Genomic DNA, 13,764 nt, shown 5'->3' on the forward strand with positions numbered 1-13,764 from the left:
GTGGGATTTCAGTTAATCTGGTCCTCATTGATATTTGCCAAAATGGAGGTTATACAAGATGATATGACTAGATTGGTAGTAATTGAAGCCATTGGTGTACATGAGATCACTCAGGGAGAATAATTTGAGAAGAGAGCAGATGACAGAATTCTGGGAAGGAACAATATTTAAGGAGTAGGTAGAGAAAGCTTAGAGGATAAGAATAAATGAATGACAGTGAAATCTGAGGAACTGAACAACTACAGAGGTATAGTAACATTTGTGTTTCACCACTAAACTGAATAGATAATTCAGAATGATAACATTTGTTGTTGTTTGTTGTTGTTTTTAGAGGAGGCACCAGGGATAGAACCCAGGTTCAACTGCCTGCTTCCCATGCACTCAAACAACTGAGCTACACCTTCTCCCTCAGAATGATGTTTGACAAGTTTTCTTGTTATAGATGAATATATTGCTCATTGTTAGATAAATTTTCTAAAAGATTCAAAACAAGGATTCATACAAAGACAGGGATTTCCTCATTTTCAACTGGTAGATTAACAACAGGTAAAAAAAAAATGCTGATAATTAAGTCTTTTTAGAGCTTAATAAAATAACTAGCATGTAATGACACAAGAGTATCTTTTTCTGTCACCTCTTTAAAACATTAACTCAACACTTAATGTGTGCCAGGTAGTGCACTTTACCTGTAATTTCTCATTTAACCTCACAACTACTTTCTGAGGAAGGCACTTCTATTTTTTTTTAAGGTGGGGAAACTGAATATAAAAAAAGGTTAAGTAATTTTCTAGGGTAACTGTCTTGGTTTTCCAGAGCTGCTAGGACGAATACCACACAACGGAAATTTATTGGCTATGCTTTATTCTAGAGTTTGTAGCATTCTGGTGCTGGTTTACATCTCTGCTTCTGTCACATGGCTGATCTGTCTACTTGGCCTCCTCTTTCTCCAACTGATTGCGGTAGAATTTCCTATTCCTTATAAGGACTTCAGCCATATGGATTAAGGCCCATCCTCATTCAATCTGGCCTCAGCTAAATGTGATCTTCAAAAGTCCTATTTACAAATGAGTTCACACCTTAACTAATAATAACGTTTTCAAAAGTCCTTTTGACAAATGGGTTCACACCCACAGGAATGTAGATTAAGATTTGAACATGTCTTTTTTGGGTTGTATGATTCAATCCCTAACACTTACCCAGGTAGTAAGCAGCAGAATAGAGAGTGATATTTAAGGCTTTTTTACTTCAGAATCTGAGGCTTAATTGCTATGTGATAAATGCTCTGAAAACATTATTTATGGTAATAAAAGCTTAAATTGATCAGGATTTAATCTTCAAAAGCAGACAGATTTTATAGTCACAGAAACCAGTTTAAACCCATATTGACATTTATAGGTATGCTACAAATTTGAAAGTACTTCTTGAGGTACTTGAGAACATTAATATGTATTTGAATAATTTGTTTTTGCTACTAAAAGAGAAATGATTCTGTTTTGTTTGAATGCTACCTCCTGATTTCTTTTTTTTTTAAGATTTATTTATTTGTTTATTTCTCTCCCTTTCCCCCTCCCACCCCGGTTGTCTGTTCTCTGTGTCTATTTGCTGCATCTTCTTTGTCTGCTTCTGTTGTTGTCAGCAGCACAGGAAGCTGTGTTTCTTTTTGTTGGGTCATCTTCTTGTGTCAGCTCTTGTGTGTGCAGCACCATTCCTGAGCGGGCTGCACTTTCTTTCACGCTGGGCGGCTCTCCTTAAGGGGTGCACTCCTTGCAGGTGGGGCTCCCCTATGCGGGGACACCCGTGTGGCAAGGCACTCCTTGCGTGCATCAGCACTGCACATGGGCCAGCTCCACACGGGTCCAGGAGGCCCTGGGTTTGAACCGCGGACCTCCCATGTGGTAGACAGAGGCCCTAACCACTGGGCCAAAGCCACTGCCTGACTCCTGATTTCTTAAAATTAAAAAATTCTTTTTAGGGAAGCAAATGCGGCTCAAAGCAGTTGGGTGCCTGCCTATCACACGGGAGGTCCTGGGTTTGGTTCTTGGTGCCTCCTAAAGAAGACAAGCAAGATGGTGAGATGACTCAATGAGATGATGTAACCAGATGAGGGAAAGAGCAGGAAGTAGAGATGGATCAATCAAGAGGTCCCTCCCAGGTTCAGTACACAAAACACAAAGGGGGTGGGGGGGCTATAAAAAACTTAAAAAAAAAATTCTCTTTACCCTCTGGTAACTTGTTTGGTTATGGCATAGAACCACTGTTTCTGGGCCAGTACAATCTCGCGGAGCCTAAGTATATAGAAAGCTGTCAGAACACTGGAAAAATTTTTTCAAATAGTCATAAATATTGTTTTAACTAAGAATTTTCTAGGGAAAATGATTTTTTAGTCGGTCATGCAAACATTAATACTAATAATAATTAAATTATAAAAGAAAAGTTGGCTATACAGGGAAAGGGACTGGATAAGAGCTTAAGTCTAGGTTACTGGGTCAATTATTAGAGGATCATTTTGAAAAGCTCCCTGGGACCTCAAATATAATGCCACCTGTTCCATCTGAGCTTTTTTCTCCCCCCTAAATTCACAGGTCCTACTATATAAAGCTTCATACCATAGGAGCTGTCAAGCTATCAAGCTTCCCATAATTACGTAATAGGCACCAGTGATCCAAACTGCTGCTCTAGCAGCTCCCTCCCTAATCTGCTACCTTTATCAATTCTTGCTTTGTTTCTTATCAGAAGGAAAAAACCCACACAATTTGTTTAGTTTACAAAGTACTTGTGTTTTGTTCAACTACGTGGAGGTATTGCAATTTAGGTCTTCAGGAAAAAAAAATTTAACAGGAAGTGGGCGGTGTTTGGGATCTTCAGCCCAGGAACGTGAGGGTGCAGAAATGAAGGTGGACAAGGCCATCTAAGATTAACCCAAGAGGAAGCAAACTGTTTATACCGAAATACAATTTAACACATACGCAAAGAGATAAACCAAGGAGTAGCCGAGGGGTCCGGGCAGACCCTTGCGATCCGAAAAGAAAGCAAATCGTGAAGCCGTGCACGATACCCTCCGCCAACTCAGAAATCCGCGGTGAGGTGGCAGGCGGCGATCCCCTCCCGGCTCCGGGCTCCCGGCCTGCCCCGAGCGCCGGCCCGCCCCCGGCCCTGCCCAGCCACGCGCGGCTCCCAGCCCGGGTTGGCCGAGGCGGGGGCGGCGGCCGAGGTGCCCGGAAGTGTGGCTGACGTGTCCCGGCCGCGCTCGGAATTGTGGTTCGACTCGGCTAATGGCGTCGGCAAGTCTGGGGTCGCGGGGAGCCGGCGCCGAAGCATCCTGCCAGGTTGGCCAGTGACGCCGGGTGTGGCTGGGCCCCTCGATATCCAGAGGGACCTCCCCGCCTTGTGGGCTCCTCGGCCAGGGCCGGCGGAGCCTAGCGGGGCGGGGCGTCTGCGGGGAGCGCCTCGGAGAGGAGCTGGGGGAGTTGCGAGGAGGTTTCGGGGGGCTCTCGGGCGCGCTCGATGCCCGCAGCCGAGGCCCATTAGAGCCCCGGCGAAGACCAGGAGGCGGGCCGGGAAAGGGCCGAAGGAGACGGGAAAGAACTACTTGTCTCCCCGAGGAGCTGACGGTGTCAGCTCGTTTGCGCTGTGAAGGAATTGGCTGTGAGTTCCGGGGATCATGTCCAGCACCAACAGCCCCGAGGCCGTGAAGAAGCTGCTGGAGAATATGCAGAGCGACTTGCGGGCCTTGTCACTGGAGTGCAAGAAGAAATTCCCACCTGTCAAGGAGGTAAGCTTCGGGCGACGTCTGAACACGGCGTCGAGAGCGTGACTGGTGCTGTTAGACTCAGTCCTTCACCCCACATCCTCTAGTCCTAATTTTCATTTGGCTGTCACTCTCCCAGATTTCGTGGTCGGTGGGTAACTCCGCAAGCGCTTTTTATATTTCCCCTCGGAAAGGTCTAAGAAGCTTTGATTACCTCAACCCTCCTGTGCTCCCGGTTTAGGAATGAAGTTCTTAGAGTGAGCCGTTACAGCCCTTTTCTGACCTTTTTCGTATTTGAAACTTGCCAAGCCAGAATTGAATAACTTAATGGCTGTCGCTCCTAAAGCTAATATTGCTTGTTGTGGCGAAATCGATGTTCCTCGTGTCTATAGTATATAACTTAATTGGAAACAGCTTGCTTTCTTGTTATGTGCTAATATTCAGCTTAACTTTTTATTATCTCGTGCAGTTGTAATAAAATATCCAGAGCCACCTAATATAAGACAAATATTGAAGACCACAGTAATCCTTTAAAGCTTTGTTGTTAGGCGCAACGCTGTAGTGGGAAGTTTGGCCTTGAGTCAAAGTAAATACACCAGTTTAAGTTCTAGCAATGTATCTTTAACTTTTTGAGTTTCAGTTTTCTTTCACTTATAAAATAGGGCTAAAGGGTGGTTTTATAAAATTATGTATGGGAAAGTCTTCAGAGCAGAAAGGATATTTATTATTAGAGAGGCTCAAATTAATAGTGTATACAAATTAAATTCCCCAAATATTTCCTAAATTGAAATTAGCCTTTAGTCACTATTTTTTTCTCCTAAGATTAATATTAAAGTAATGTTTAATTGTCTTAAATATCTTAAAAACTCCAGTGAGTTTTTCTCAATTCTGAAATATACGTGATATTTTTGTAAAAGCAATAATTTTATTATTTTTATTATTTAATGTAGTTTGGTATACCTGCAGTTTCATATACTACTTGCCTTAATTTAGCAAGGAATTTTATATTTTCATACTTATTTAAATGTTTTACTTTTATTATTTAAAATTCTGTAATTAAAACTTAACTAGTAAATTTTGGATTTTAGACTTCCAAGGAACCTTATCACTCATTAAGCGCTTTGGTCTCGTCGTTCTGTAACAAACTTCCATGTAATATTTCTTTAATAAATCAAGCAAATAGTACCAACAATTCAAACCAGATGTGCCACTTTGGGAAAGATGGCTATTATGATATGTTTTATTTTAAATGTTCAATAATTTTAAAAATGATCAGTTCTCATAATTTTCTATATCATTTCTGTTGAAAGAAAGTTTTAACAAGCAATTTTAAAGCATTAGGCTGTCTTAAAAAATTAGGCTATTCTAATTGTAAGAGAAATGCTTTCATTTATGAAATGTTAAATCCTATTTTATAATTTCAACAGTAATTTACAGAACTGACTCCTCTCAGTTCTTAGAACTCATTAAAAATTGTGACTCCCTTGTACCTTAGGTCTTTATGGGCTACCATGGGAACTGAATTGCCATTGATTACATTATTTCTATTGGAAAATGGGTTCAGAGTTCCAAACAAGAAACTTGGAAACTTCTGGAACTCAACCCATTTCTAATTTGGGGATTTTCATGAAGCTAATTAGCATTTACTTGAACATTGGCAAAAGCGCATTTTGTACTTACTACACCTAGTTTTTGAGATAATGGCGTGACATAATTGGTATGATTGTCTCTGATATATGATTTTGTATGTAGGAGGTAAGCAGTTAGAGTTTGTTGAATGAAAGAACCTTGGAATTTTAACCCATGACACTTCTAATATGTCTAATACCTGAATGTGACCCTGACCTGTGGCACAGGTTTAAAACAAGGATGAAGTAATTATCCTAAAGGTGATGACTTTTTAGGAGAAAGCTTTGACTTTAAAGAAAAATTTTGGTTGAATTAAAGTTTTTCAGGTAATTAAATAGCAGTGCCAAATTTTGGGAACTGTTAAATTTGAGTGTGTGTTGAGTGGGTGGGGTGCTAGGCACGCCTTAAAGCAAAGCATTACAATAAGTATAAGACATTTTTCCAACTGTGGACTGGTTTGCTAGTTAACACTCTTTCAGTGTCTTTACAGGTATTATCTGAAAACTGGTCATGCAGAACTCTTTATTATAAGACTACTCAAGAGCTTATACAATAAAGTTATAATTGCAAATGTGCTTTGGATGGGATGTCTCCTTCCACAGTTACTTTTAAATAAGGAGAATGAAGCGAAACATATTTTGTCTTTATTTCGAGGTTTTAAGTCATTTCTGCTTTTCTCGCTAAGGGACTTGGCGATAATCTTTTTTAAAAAAAATTAATAATCAACTGGATTTTCAAGATTTCAGGTCTGTTAGAAAAACAGCAGAAAAGAACCGTGATAAAGGATAGTGCCTTTTTTACTGATATTTACGTCCTTATGTTTGGATTTTCTACATACTATTTTCCACCTTATTTTTTTCTTTATAAATCACATTTTTAAAATTTTACAGTGGCTCGAATTTCATTGTATCATTTTATAATAAATGATAATGATTAGTTAGGGCAGTTAATTCATTTCTCCTTTTTTTCTGCTTGTTTTTCTTAGTCCTTAAATTTAAGTCTCCATGCTTTAGCAGCATAAGATTATTAGTACATTTGTGGTAGAATATTTGGATGAAAAAGTTTTCTTTGAATTAAAAACTACTTTGGAGCCTCGTAAAATCACTTGTAAATAATTGACATTCAGGAGCCTTCAGAGTTAGTGACCCCTGAAGCTTTACATGTATCTATTTAATGAACAAGAACTTTTTGATCAACTCCTATTTGCAGGCACTATGCTATGTAACAGCTTGGAGGCGTGGTCAGAGTAAACTTGCAATTCTTGAGCTAGACGACAAAAGGTGAGGGGGTTGGTGGAAAGGGGGGAACATCATAGGCAGAGCACACATTGTTTGTATTCCATGCACAAGAAATTTCATACTGAGATGATTGAGAATCACTAAAGCTTTTTGAGAGAAGGGAGTAATAGGATCATATTCATTTTTAGTAACATTACCTTGACATCATTGATAGGAAGAATTAGAAGGGATCGAGATTTGAGGCAAAAAGAGCAAATTTTAGGAAATAATGATTTCTTGCATTAAGGCAGCAGTAGAGATAGGAGATTGCTTGCTTTGAGGTATATGAGAAAGGAGAAGGTATAGATCAAAAAGATATTTAACAGGTAAAATTACTAGGGCTGGGTGACTTTTTATATAATGGAGAGGGGAAAATCTTTGATACCGTCCAGGTTTCTAGCTTGGGAAACTGGATGGATCTCTAAGGGAAGGAATATAGGAGAAGGAAATTTTGAGGGAGGAAATGAGTATCGGCATCCAATGTGTGACATCCAAGTGGAATTGACCTGAAGGTGTTTGAAAATGATGGTTTGGCACTTAAAAGAGAGTTTTAGAGTTCAGAGTTAGAAGTAGCAGTTTATGCATGATAGTAGAAAACACAAGAGGGAATAAATTGGGCCAGGTAGAGAGACAGAGTGAGAATATCAGGGCTGAAGAAGGAGCTTTGGGAACCAGACTTATAGGGAAAGGGGGCAGCTGGGCAAACTAAGGTTAAAGATAGTAGGAGAGAAAGGAATTACTTTCTACAACAATGGTTCTTAACCAGGGATCTGTGAGCTTGAATTGAAATTCGAAAAAAAACATTCTTTTGGGGATGCGTTGTTATGGGTGTGATATATTTTTTAATATGTTTATTAAATAATACACAGGCTTAATAAGAGGTCTCTGGTTTTCACCTAACTGGTAAAGGGGTCACTGGAACAAAAGTGGTTAAGAACCCCTGTTCTAGAGCAAGGTCCCAAGGAAAGCTGAGTTTCAGGGGTAAGATAGGAAACAAGCTTGTTGCTGGGTGAGATTATTGATGAAAGATGTAGTCGATAGGGAGTTTGAGTAGATCAGTGAATCCGTTTGAAATGGAGATGAAACTGACTTGGAACACTGGAGAGTCTTGGCGGGGGATAGTGGCTGAAATGATGATGGATTGTAGACATCTAGGTTGTATTCTGAAAGAAGGAAAGCTAATAGAGCTTTTTAAATTTTTTTATTTATTTCTCTCCCCTTCCCTCCCCCCCCTCCAGTTGTCTGCTCTCTGTGTCCATTTGCCTTGTGCTCCTCTGTGACTGCTCCTACCCTTATCACCAGGAATGCTAATAGAGCTTTGACTGAAAGAAGGTGGAAGGGTTAAGGGATTAGCAGCACTAATTTAATCAAAGAGCCGTGGGGTTGGTGGCCAGAGGGGCAAGAACCAGGGTTCAAACAGTAGTGAAGATATTGGGTTTCTTTCTGATTGTCTGGATAGAGCTGTACTAGACAACAATTGAAAGAGTGGGTGATAGAAGAGGAGGGAAGTGAAGGTTGTTAAAATTGAGGCAGTCAGAATTATGGGAAAGCGTCTGTGGCTCAAGTATTTGAGCTCCCATTTATCATATGGAGGACCTGGGTTCAATACCTGGGACCTCCTGGTAAAAAATTTAAAAAGGCACCGCAGACCTGCGCAGAGAAGTGACGCACCAAAAAGATGATGGCACTAACCTGGGTAAGTCCAACGAATTGGAGAGTAGGTGTTGCCACTTTGCTAAGGCTCAGGGCTCAGCTGGCACCAAGGTAAGGATGGTCAACCACCACACCAAGGAACCGAGAGTCTATGACTGAAAGCAGGAGAATCCCATCCATCAGCCAGTGGGATCTAAGCCCCCTCTCAATTTAGAGGTGGAGTGGACATTGCCATCCCAGGGTCCTCAGGATGGAGGAATAAAATATGGAATAGAGTGGACTTACTGGTACTCTACTGTAGAATTATTGTGACTTTAGCAATGGAAGAAATTATATCATCGATGTGGAGACAGTGACCACTGGAGATGCTGAAGGCAGGGAGAGGAACAAAGAGGTGTGATATTGGGGCATTTTTGGGACTTGGAGTTGTCCTCAATAATATTGCAGGGACAGTTGCAGGACATTATATATCCTGCCTTAATCCACTAAATGGACTGGGGGAGAATGTAAACTACAACGTAAACTGTAATCCATGCTGTGTAGCAGTGCTCCAAAGGGTACTCATCAAAAGCAATGAATGTACCACACTAATGAAAGAAGTTGCTGATGTGGGAGGAGTGGGGAGTGGGGTGTATGGGAACCTCTTATATTTTTTTAATGTAACATTTTTTGTGACATATGTATTTAAAAAAAAAAAAGACACAACCAGACAGAAAAAAAAAAGAATTAGGGATTTTATTCCTTCCTTTTCTTAATGAAGCTGAATGAGTAAGGGTATAAAGAACACAAAAGTACAAGTAGTCTTCCCAGGCTGTGTACTTAAGTTTCCTGTTACCTATTCAGATATGCTAGAAGTTGGATGACAAGTATTTTTGCCTAAAAAAGCAGTGGTCCTTTCAGGACCTTGTAACAATGAAGAATGAGAACTGGATTGTGCATGGATAGCAACAAATATAGATGATTTTTACGTAATTATGTGCTGCTTTGGTTTAATATTTTATAATTTACTATAGTTATTTTCCTTTTGACATTAGTAAAAGAAAGAAATTTGTTCCTAATATACACACCTGTGTTCTTCCTCTCATAAACATAAAAGAATAAATGCATATTTTATTTACTAACATAAATTAGCTATCAATATATTTTTAAAGCTTGCCAGCATTAGCCAGAGCAATATGAGTGTGGTAAGGAGTTATATGTTATTTTGGTCAAGACTTGCTTTCCAATATAATGGAATTTTAAATGATTGTGTAGACAGGCCTTTTTTTTTTTACTCTGCTCTCTCTTTTTATGCTGTTGTCACTTCTCTCCCAGAAAAGTTTCCTTTAAATTTTAGATTCCTAAGGTCTCATTTAATTCATTTTTTCCCTAGTAAGTATTTTGCTGTTAACTTCAATAATGATATAAATTGTTACTTTTCAACTTAGGACTTCAAGGAAAATTTTGCCAGCATATTTAAAGAGCATTTTATAATGAGAGTTTTTAAAAACAGCTTTTGACTTGTCTATAATATGTTATATATTTTTTATTTGTGAAATTTATTAAATAAGTTGAAATTTATTGCTAAAAAGTAAAACATAGCTTAAAATTTTTACTAAGTTTTTTGACTTAGTAAAATTTTACTTTCAGAAAAATTGAAGTAGAGAGCAAAGAAAAATGAAATTATATTTTAGTCAGTACTGAAAGAATATATTTGACTACTTTCTTAGCACTTTGCATTAGTAACAGATAAAATAAAAAACATTGTCCCTGACTTATAAACCAATAAGACACACTTCAAAAATTGAATTATTTTTCCTTTTTTTCTTTTATAGAAGTTAACTTATTTCAACCATGTACAAAGCAGAGGATTTTACCAATACTCTTATAATTTAATAGATATTTGTTAAATGTCTCCTAAGTAGAAAGCATGGCAGGAAATACAAAACTGAATGAGAAACTACTTTATCCTCATGAAGTTTATTCAAAGTTACGTAAAATATTCTTTTCACTAGACCAGGAACTTTGCTTGCACTGACTGTAATACAGCATGCCGTTTTAAATATTTCAGTTTTACAGATGAAGAAACTAGGGTTTAGAGAGATTCAGTGACTTGCATAAGGTAGTAAAGCTAGAAAGTGGAGGAATTGGGATGTGAATCCTTGTGCCACAAACTCTTAATCCCCCTCCTTGTTTCCATTATATCATGTTGCAAATACCTTTAAAGCGTGTTTAAGCTATTTTTATCATTGTTCCAGTTCTTCTACTTTGCTTTATTTGTTCTGTCTGTTGTACTTTCCATCTTGGAATTTTTCCCTTTTGACTTTTTTTTTTAAAAGATTTATTTATTCATTTCCTGCCCCCCCACCCCTCCAATTGTTTGCGCTCACTGCCTGCTGTCTGTGTCTGCTTGTCTTTTTTTTAAAGATTTTTTTTAAAATTTCTCTCCCCTTCCCTGCCCACCCCCCTTTCCTACCCCTGCCAGCGGTCTCCTCTCTGTGTCCATTCATTGTGTGTTCTTCTCTGTCCACTTGTATTCTTATCAGCAGCGCTGGGAATCTGTGTCTCTTTTTATTGTGTCATCTTGCTGCGTCAGCTCTCCGTGTGTGTGGCGCCACTCTTGGGCACGCTGGGTGGCTCTCCTTACGGGGTGCACTTCTTTTTTTTTTTTTTTTTAATTTTTTAATTTTTTATTGACTTTGTAATAATATTACATTAAAAATATATATGTGAGGTCCCATTCAACCCCACCCCCCCACCCCCCCTCTCCCCCCCCCCCCAACAACACTCGTTCCCATCATCATGACACATCCATTGGATTTGGTAAGTACATCTTTGGGCACCTCTGCACCTCATATACATTGGTTCACATCATGGCCCATACTCTCCTCTTTTCCATCATGTAGGCCCTGTGAGGATTTACAATGTCCGGTGATTACCTCTGAAGCACCATCCAGGGCAGCTCCATGTCCCGAAGACGCCTCCACCTCTCATCTCTTCCTGCCTTTCCCCATACCCTTTGTCCATTATGTCCACTTTTCCCAATCCAATGCCACCTCTTCTATGTGGACACTGGATTGGTTGTGTCCATTGCACCTTTATGTCAAGAGGAGGCTCAGATTCCACCTGGATGCTGGATGCAATCCTCCCATTTTCAGTTGTAATCACTCTAGGCTCCATGGTGTGGTGGTTGTCCTTCTTCACCTCCATCTTAGCTGAGTGTGGTAAGTCCAATAAATCAGATTGTAGGTGCTGGAGTCTGTTGAGGCTCAGGATCTGGCTATCACATTGTCAGTCCAGAGATTCAAATCCCCTAAATATATCTTAAACCCCAACATTAACTGCACCTCCAGCACATTAGCATGAAAGTCTTATGAAGGGAGATCCCATCTGAGTCCAGATTTATCACACATAAACACCATTTCCAAAGAGGGGCCATCTGCCCTGGTAGTTAACCCCATTGGCCATGACCATAACTCCCATGGGTCTCTTTAGCCCTCAAAGGAACCAATATCTGGGGGTTGTATCTGCTTTATCTGTCTCTCTGACTCTGCTCAGTTGTGCATGAGGGCAAACCTTCTGCCAGCCTCCAGACTCTTTTTTAGAAACTCGTAGCCATATAAACTCATTTCTCCTTTCCATTTCCCCCTTACTTTAGGTCAAACAGCATTTTAAAGTCATGGTATTTTATGTAGACATGGATATTCTGCTGATCCGCATTGAACCTTCCGTATAAGGTCATTTTCCAGTTGCATCATCAGTTGGTAGTTGATAGTGGTCCCTCGTTGCCAGGGAGGCTCATCACGGGGTGCACTTCTTGTGCGTGGGGCTCCCCTATGCAGGGGACACCCCAAGTGGCCGGGTACTCCTTGCGTGCATGAGCACTGTGCATGGGCCAGCTCATCACACGGGTGAGGACGCCCTGGGTTTGAACCCTGAACCTGTCATGTGGTAGGTGGATGCTCTATCTGTTGAGCCAGATCTGCTTCCCTGTCTTCTTTTTAGCAGGTACCAGGAACCAAACCCAGGACCTCCCATGTTGGAGGGAGGTGCCCTATCACTTGAGCCATCTCTGTTCTCTGCTTGTTGTGTCTGTAATTGTGTTTCCTCATGTGTCATCTTGTTGAGTCAACTCGCCATCTTGCTCATCTTCTTTAGGAGGAACCAGAAACCAAACCTGGGACTTCCCGTGTGGTAGGTGGGTGCCCAACTGCCTGAGCCACATTGCTTTCCCCCTTTGACTTTTGTAACACTATTCTTCTCTATTTCTCCTGTCTCTTGCAACATTCCTCCTCCTCTTCTGTGCATGGAAGTATATCCCAAATTCTGTTTTCAGACCTCTTCTCTCTCCGTGCTTACCCCCTTGGCATTGACATTGTCATCCACTGTTAATGCTTTGGCCTTACCACAATCCTGATAACTCTCAAATCTATTTTATCAGCACTGTTTTGTTTTTTTTTTTAAACTGAGTTTAGACCCATTTCCAACTGCCTCTTGAATACATGTAGCAAAATATCTTTCACATACTTAAGTTAGAACTTCTTGTAATTGAACTTACCTTTTCTTAAAAACTTTCCCTTCCACCTATTTTACTTGTTCTGTTAATGCTATCTATCACAGTTGCTACCTTAGTCATATTTGACTGTCTTCTTTCTCTAAGCTTTTTTTTTTTTTCACTGTTAGCTATTCCTTCCAGTTCTATAATCTCTAACATAGCTCTCCTTTTTTCAATATTCTCAGCTATTCTCCTAGTTCCATACTTCAATCTTATGCCTGGTCTTTTGATTTGCATTACTGGCATACATGATTCCAAACCATGCTATATGTTACCACCAGATTAATAAACTTTAAAATAGCTCAGAAAGCCTTATCAGCAATTTTTTACTTTTTTTTTTTTTTTTAAGATTTATTTATTTATCTCCCCTTCCCACCCCCCACCTCCTACCTCCCACCCTCATTGTCTGTTCTCTGTGTCTATTTGCTGCATCTTCTTCTTTGTTCGCTTCTGTTGTTGTCAGTGGCACGGGAATCTGTGTTTCTTTTTGTTGCGTCATCTTGTTGTGTCAGTTCTCCATGTGTGCGGCACCATTCCTGGGCAGGCTGCACTTTCTTTTGCGCTGGGTGGCTTTCCTTACGGGGCGCACTCCTTGCATGTAGGGCTCCCCTACGCAGGGGACACCCCTGCGTGGCACGGCACTCCTGCACGCATCAGCACTCCTGCACGCATCAGCACTCCTACACGCATCAGCACTGCACATGGGCCAGCTCCACACGGGTCAAGGAGGCCCAGGATTTGAACCACGGACCTCCCATGTGGTAGACGGACGCCTTAACCACTGGGCCAATTCCACCGCCAATTCTTTACTTGTTAAACTCCTTAGCATAACATTTAACACCTCTTGATCTCTCCAGCCTTCCTTTCTAACTTCATTATCCTCAACTTTTCCTCATACACTTTTCTTATAAGCTTATTTAAAA

General features: G+C 40.3%; 1 protein-coding gene across 8 annotated transcripts in view; it reads left to right on the top strand.

Annotated features, from left to right (window-relative positions):
• Nucleotides 1-3,181: 3,181 nt before the first annotated feature.
• The window catches only part of MON2 (MON2 homolog, regulator of endosome-to-Golgi trafficking), a 137,135-nt gene continuing 126,552 nt past the window's right edge, over nucleotides 3,182-13,764 (top strand). For 2 of the 8 annotated variants that reach the window (XM_058308354.2, XM_071218924.1), the window contains exon 1: nucleotides 3,182-3,772. In XM_058308354.2, the coding sequence (XP_058164337.1) occupies nucleotides 3,662-3,772 (111 nt within the window). In that variant the 5' untranslated portion in view covers nucleotides 3,182-3,661. The remainder of the gene's footprint in view (nucleotides 3,773-13,764) is intronic. The other 6 variants (XR_011650263.1, XR_011650265.1, XR_011650264.1 and 3 more) reach the window with 4 other exon arrangements.

The sequence above is a fragment of the Dasypus novemcinctus genome, chromosome 12, assembly GCF_030445035.2.
Source record: "Dasypus novemcinctus isolate mDasNov1 chromosome 12, mDasNov1.1.hap2, whole genome shotgun sequence".
Taxonomy (NCBI): Eukaryota; Metazoa; Chordata; class Mammalia; order Cingulata; family Dasypodidae; genus Dasypus; species Dasypus novemcinctus.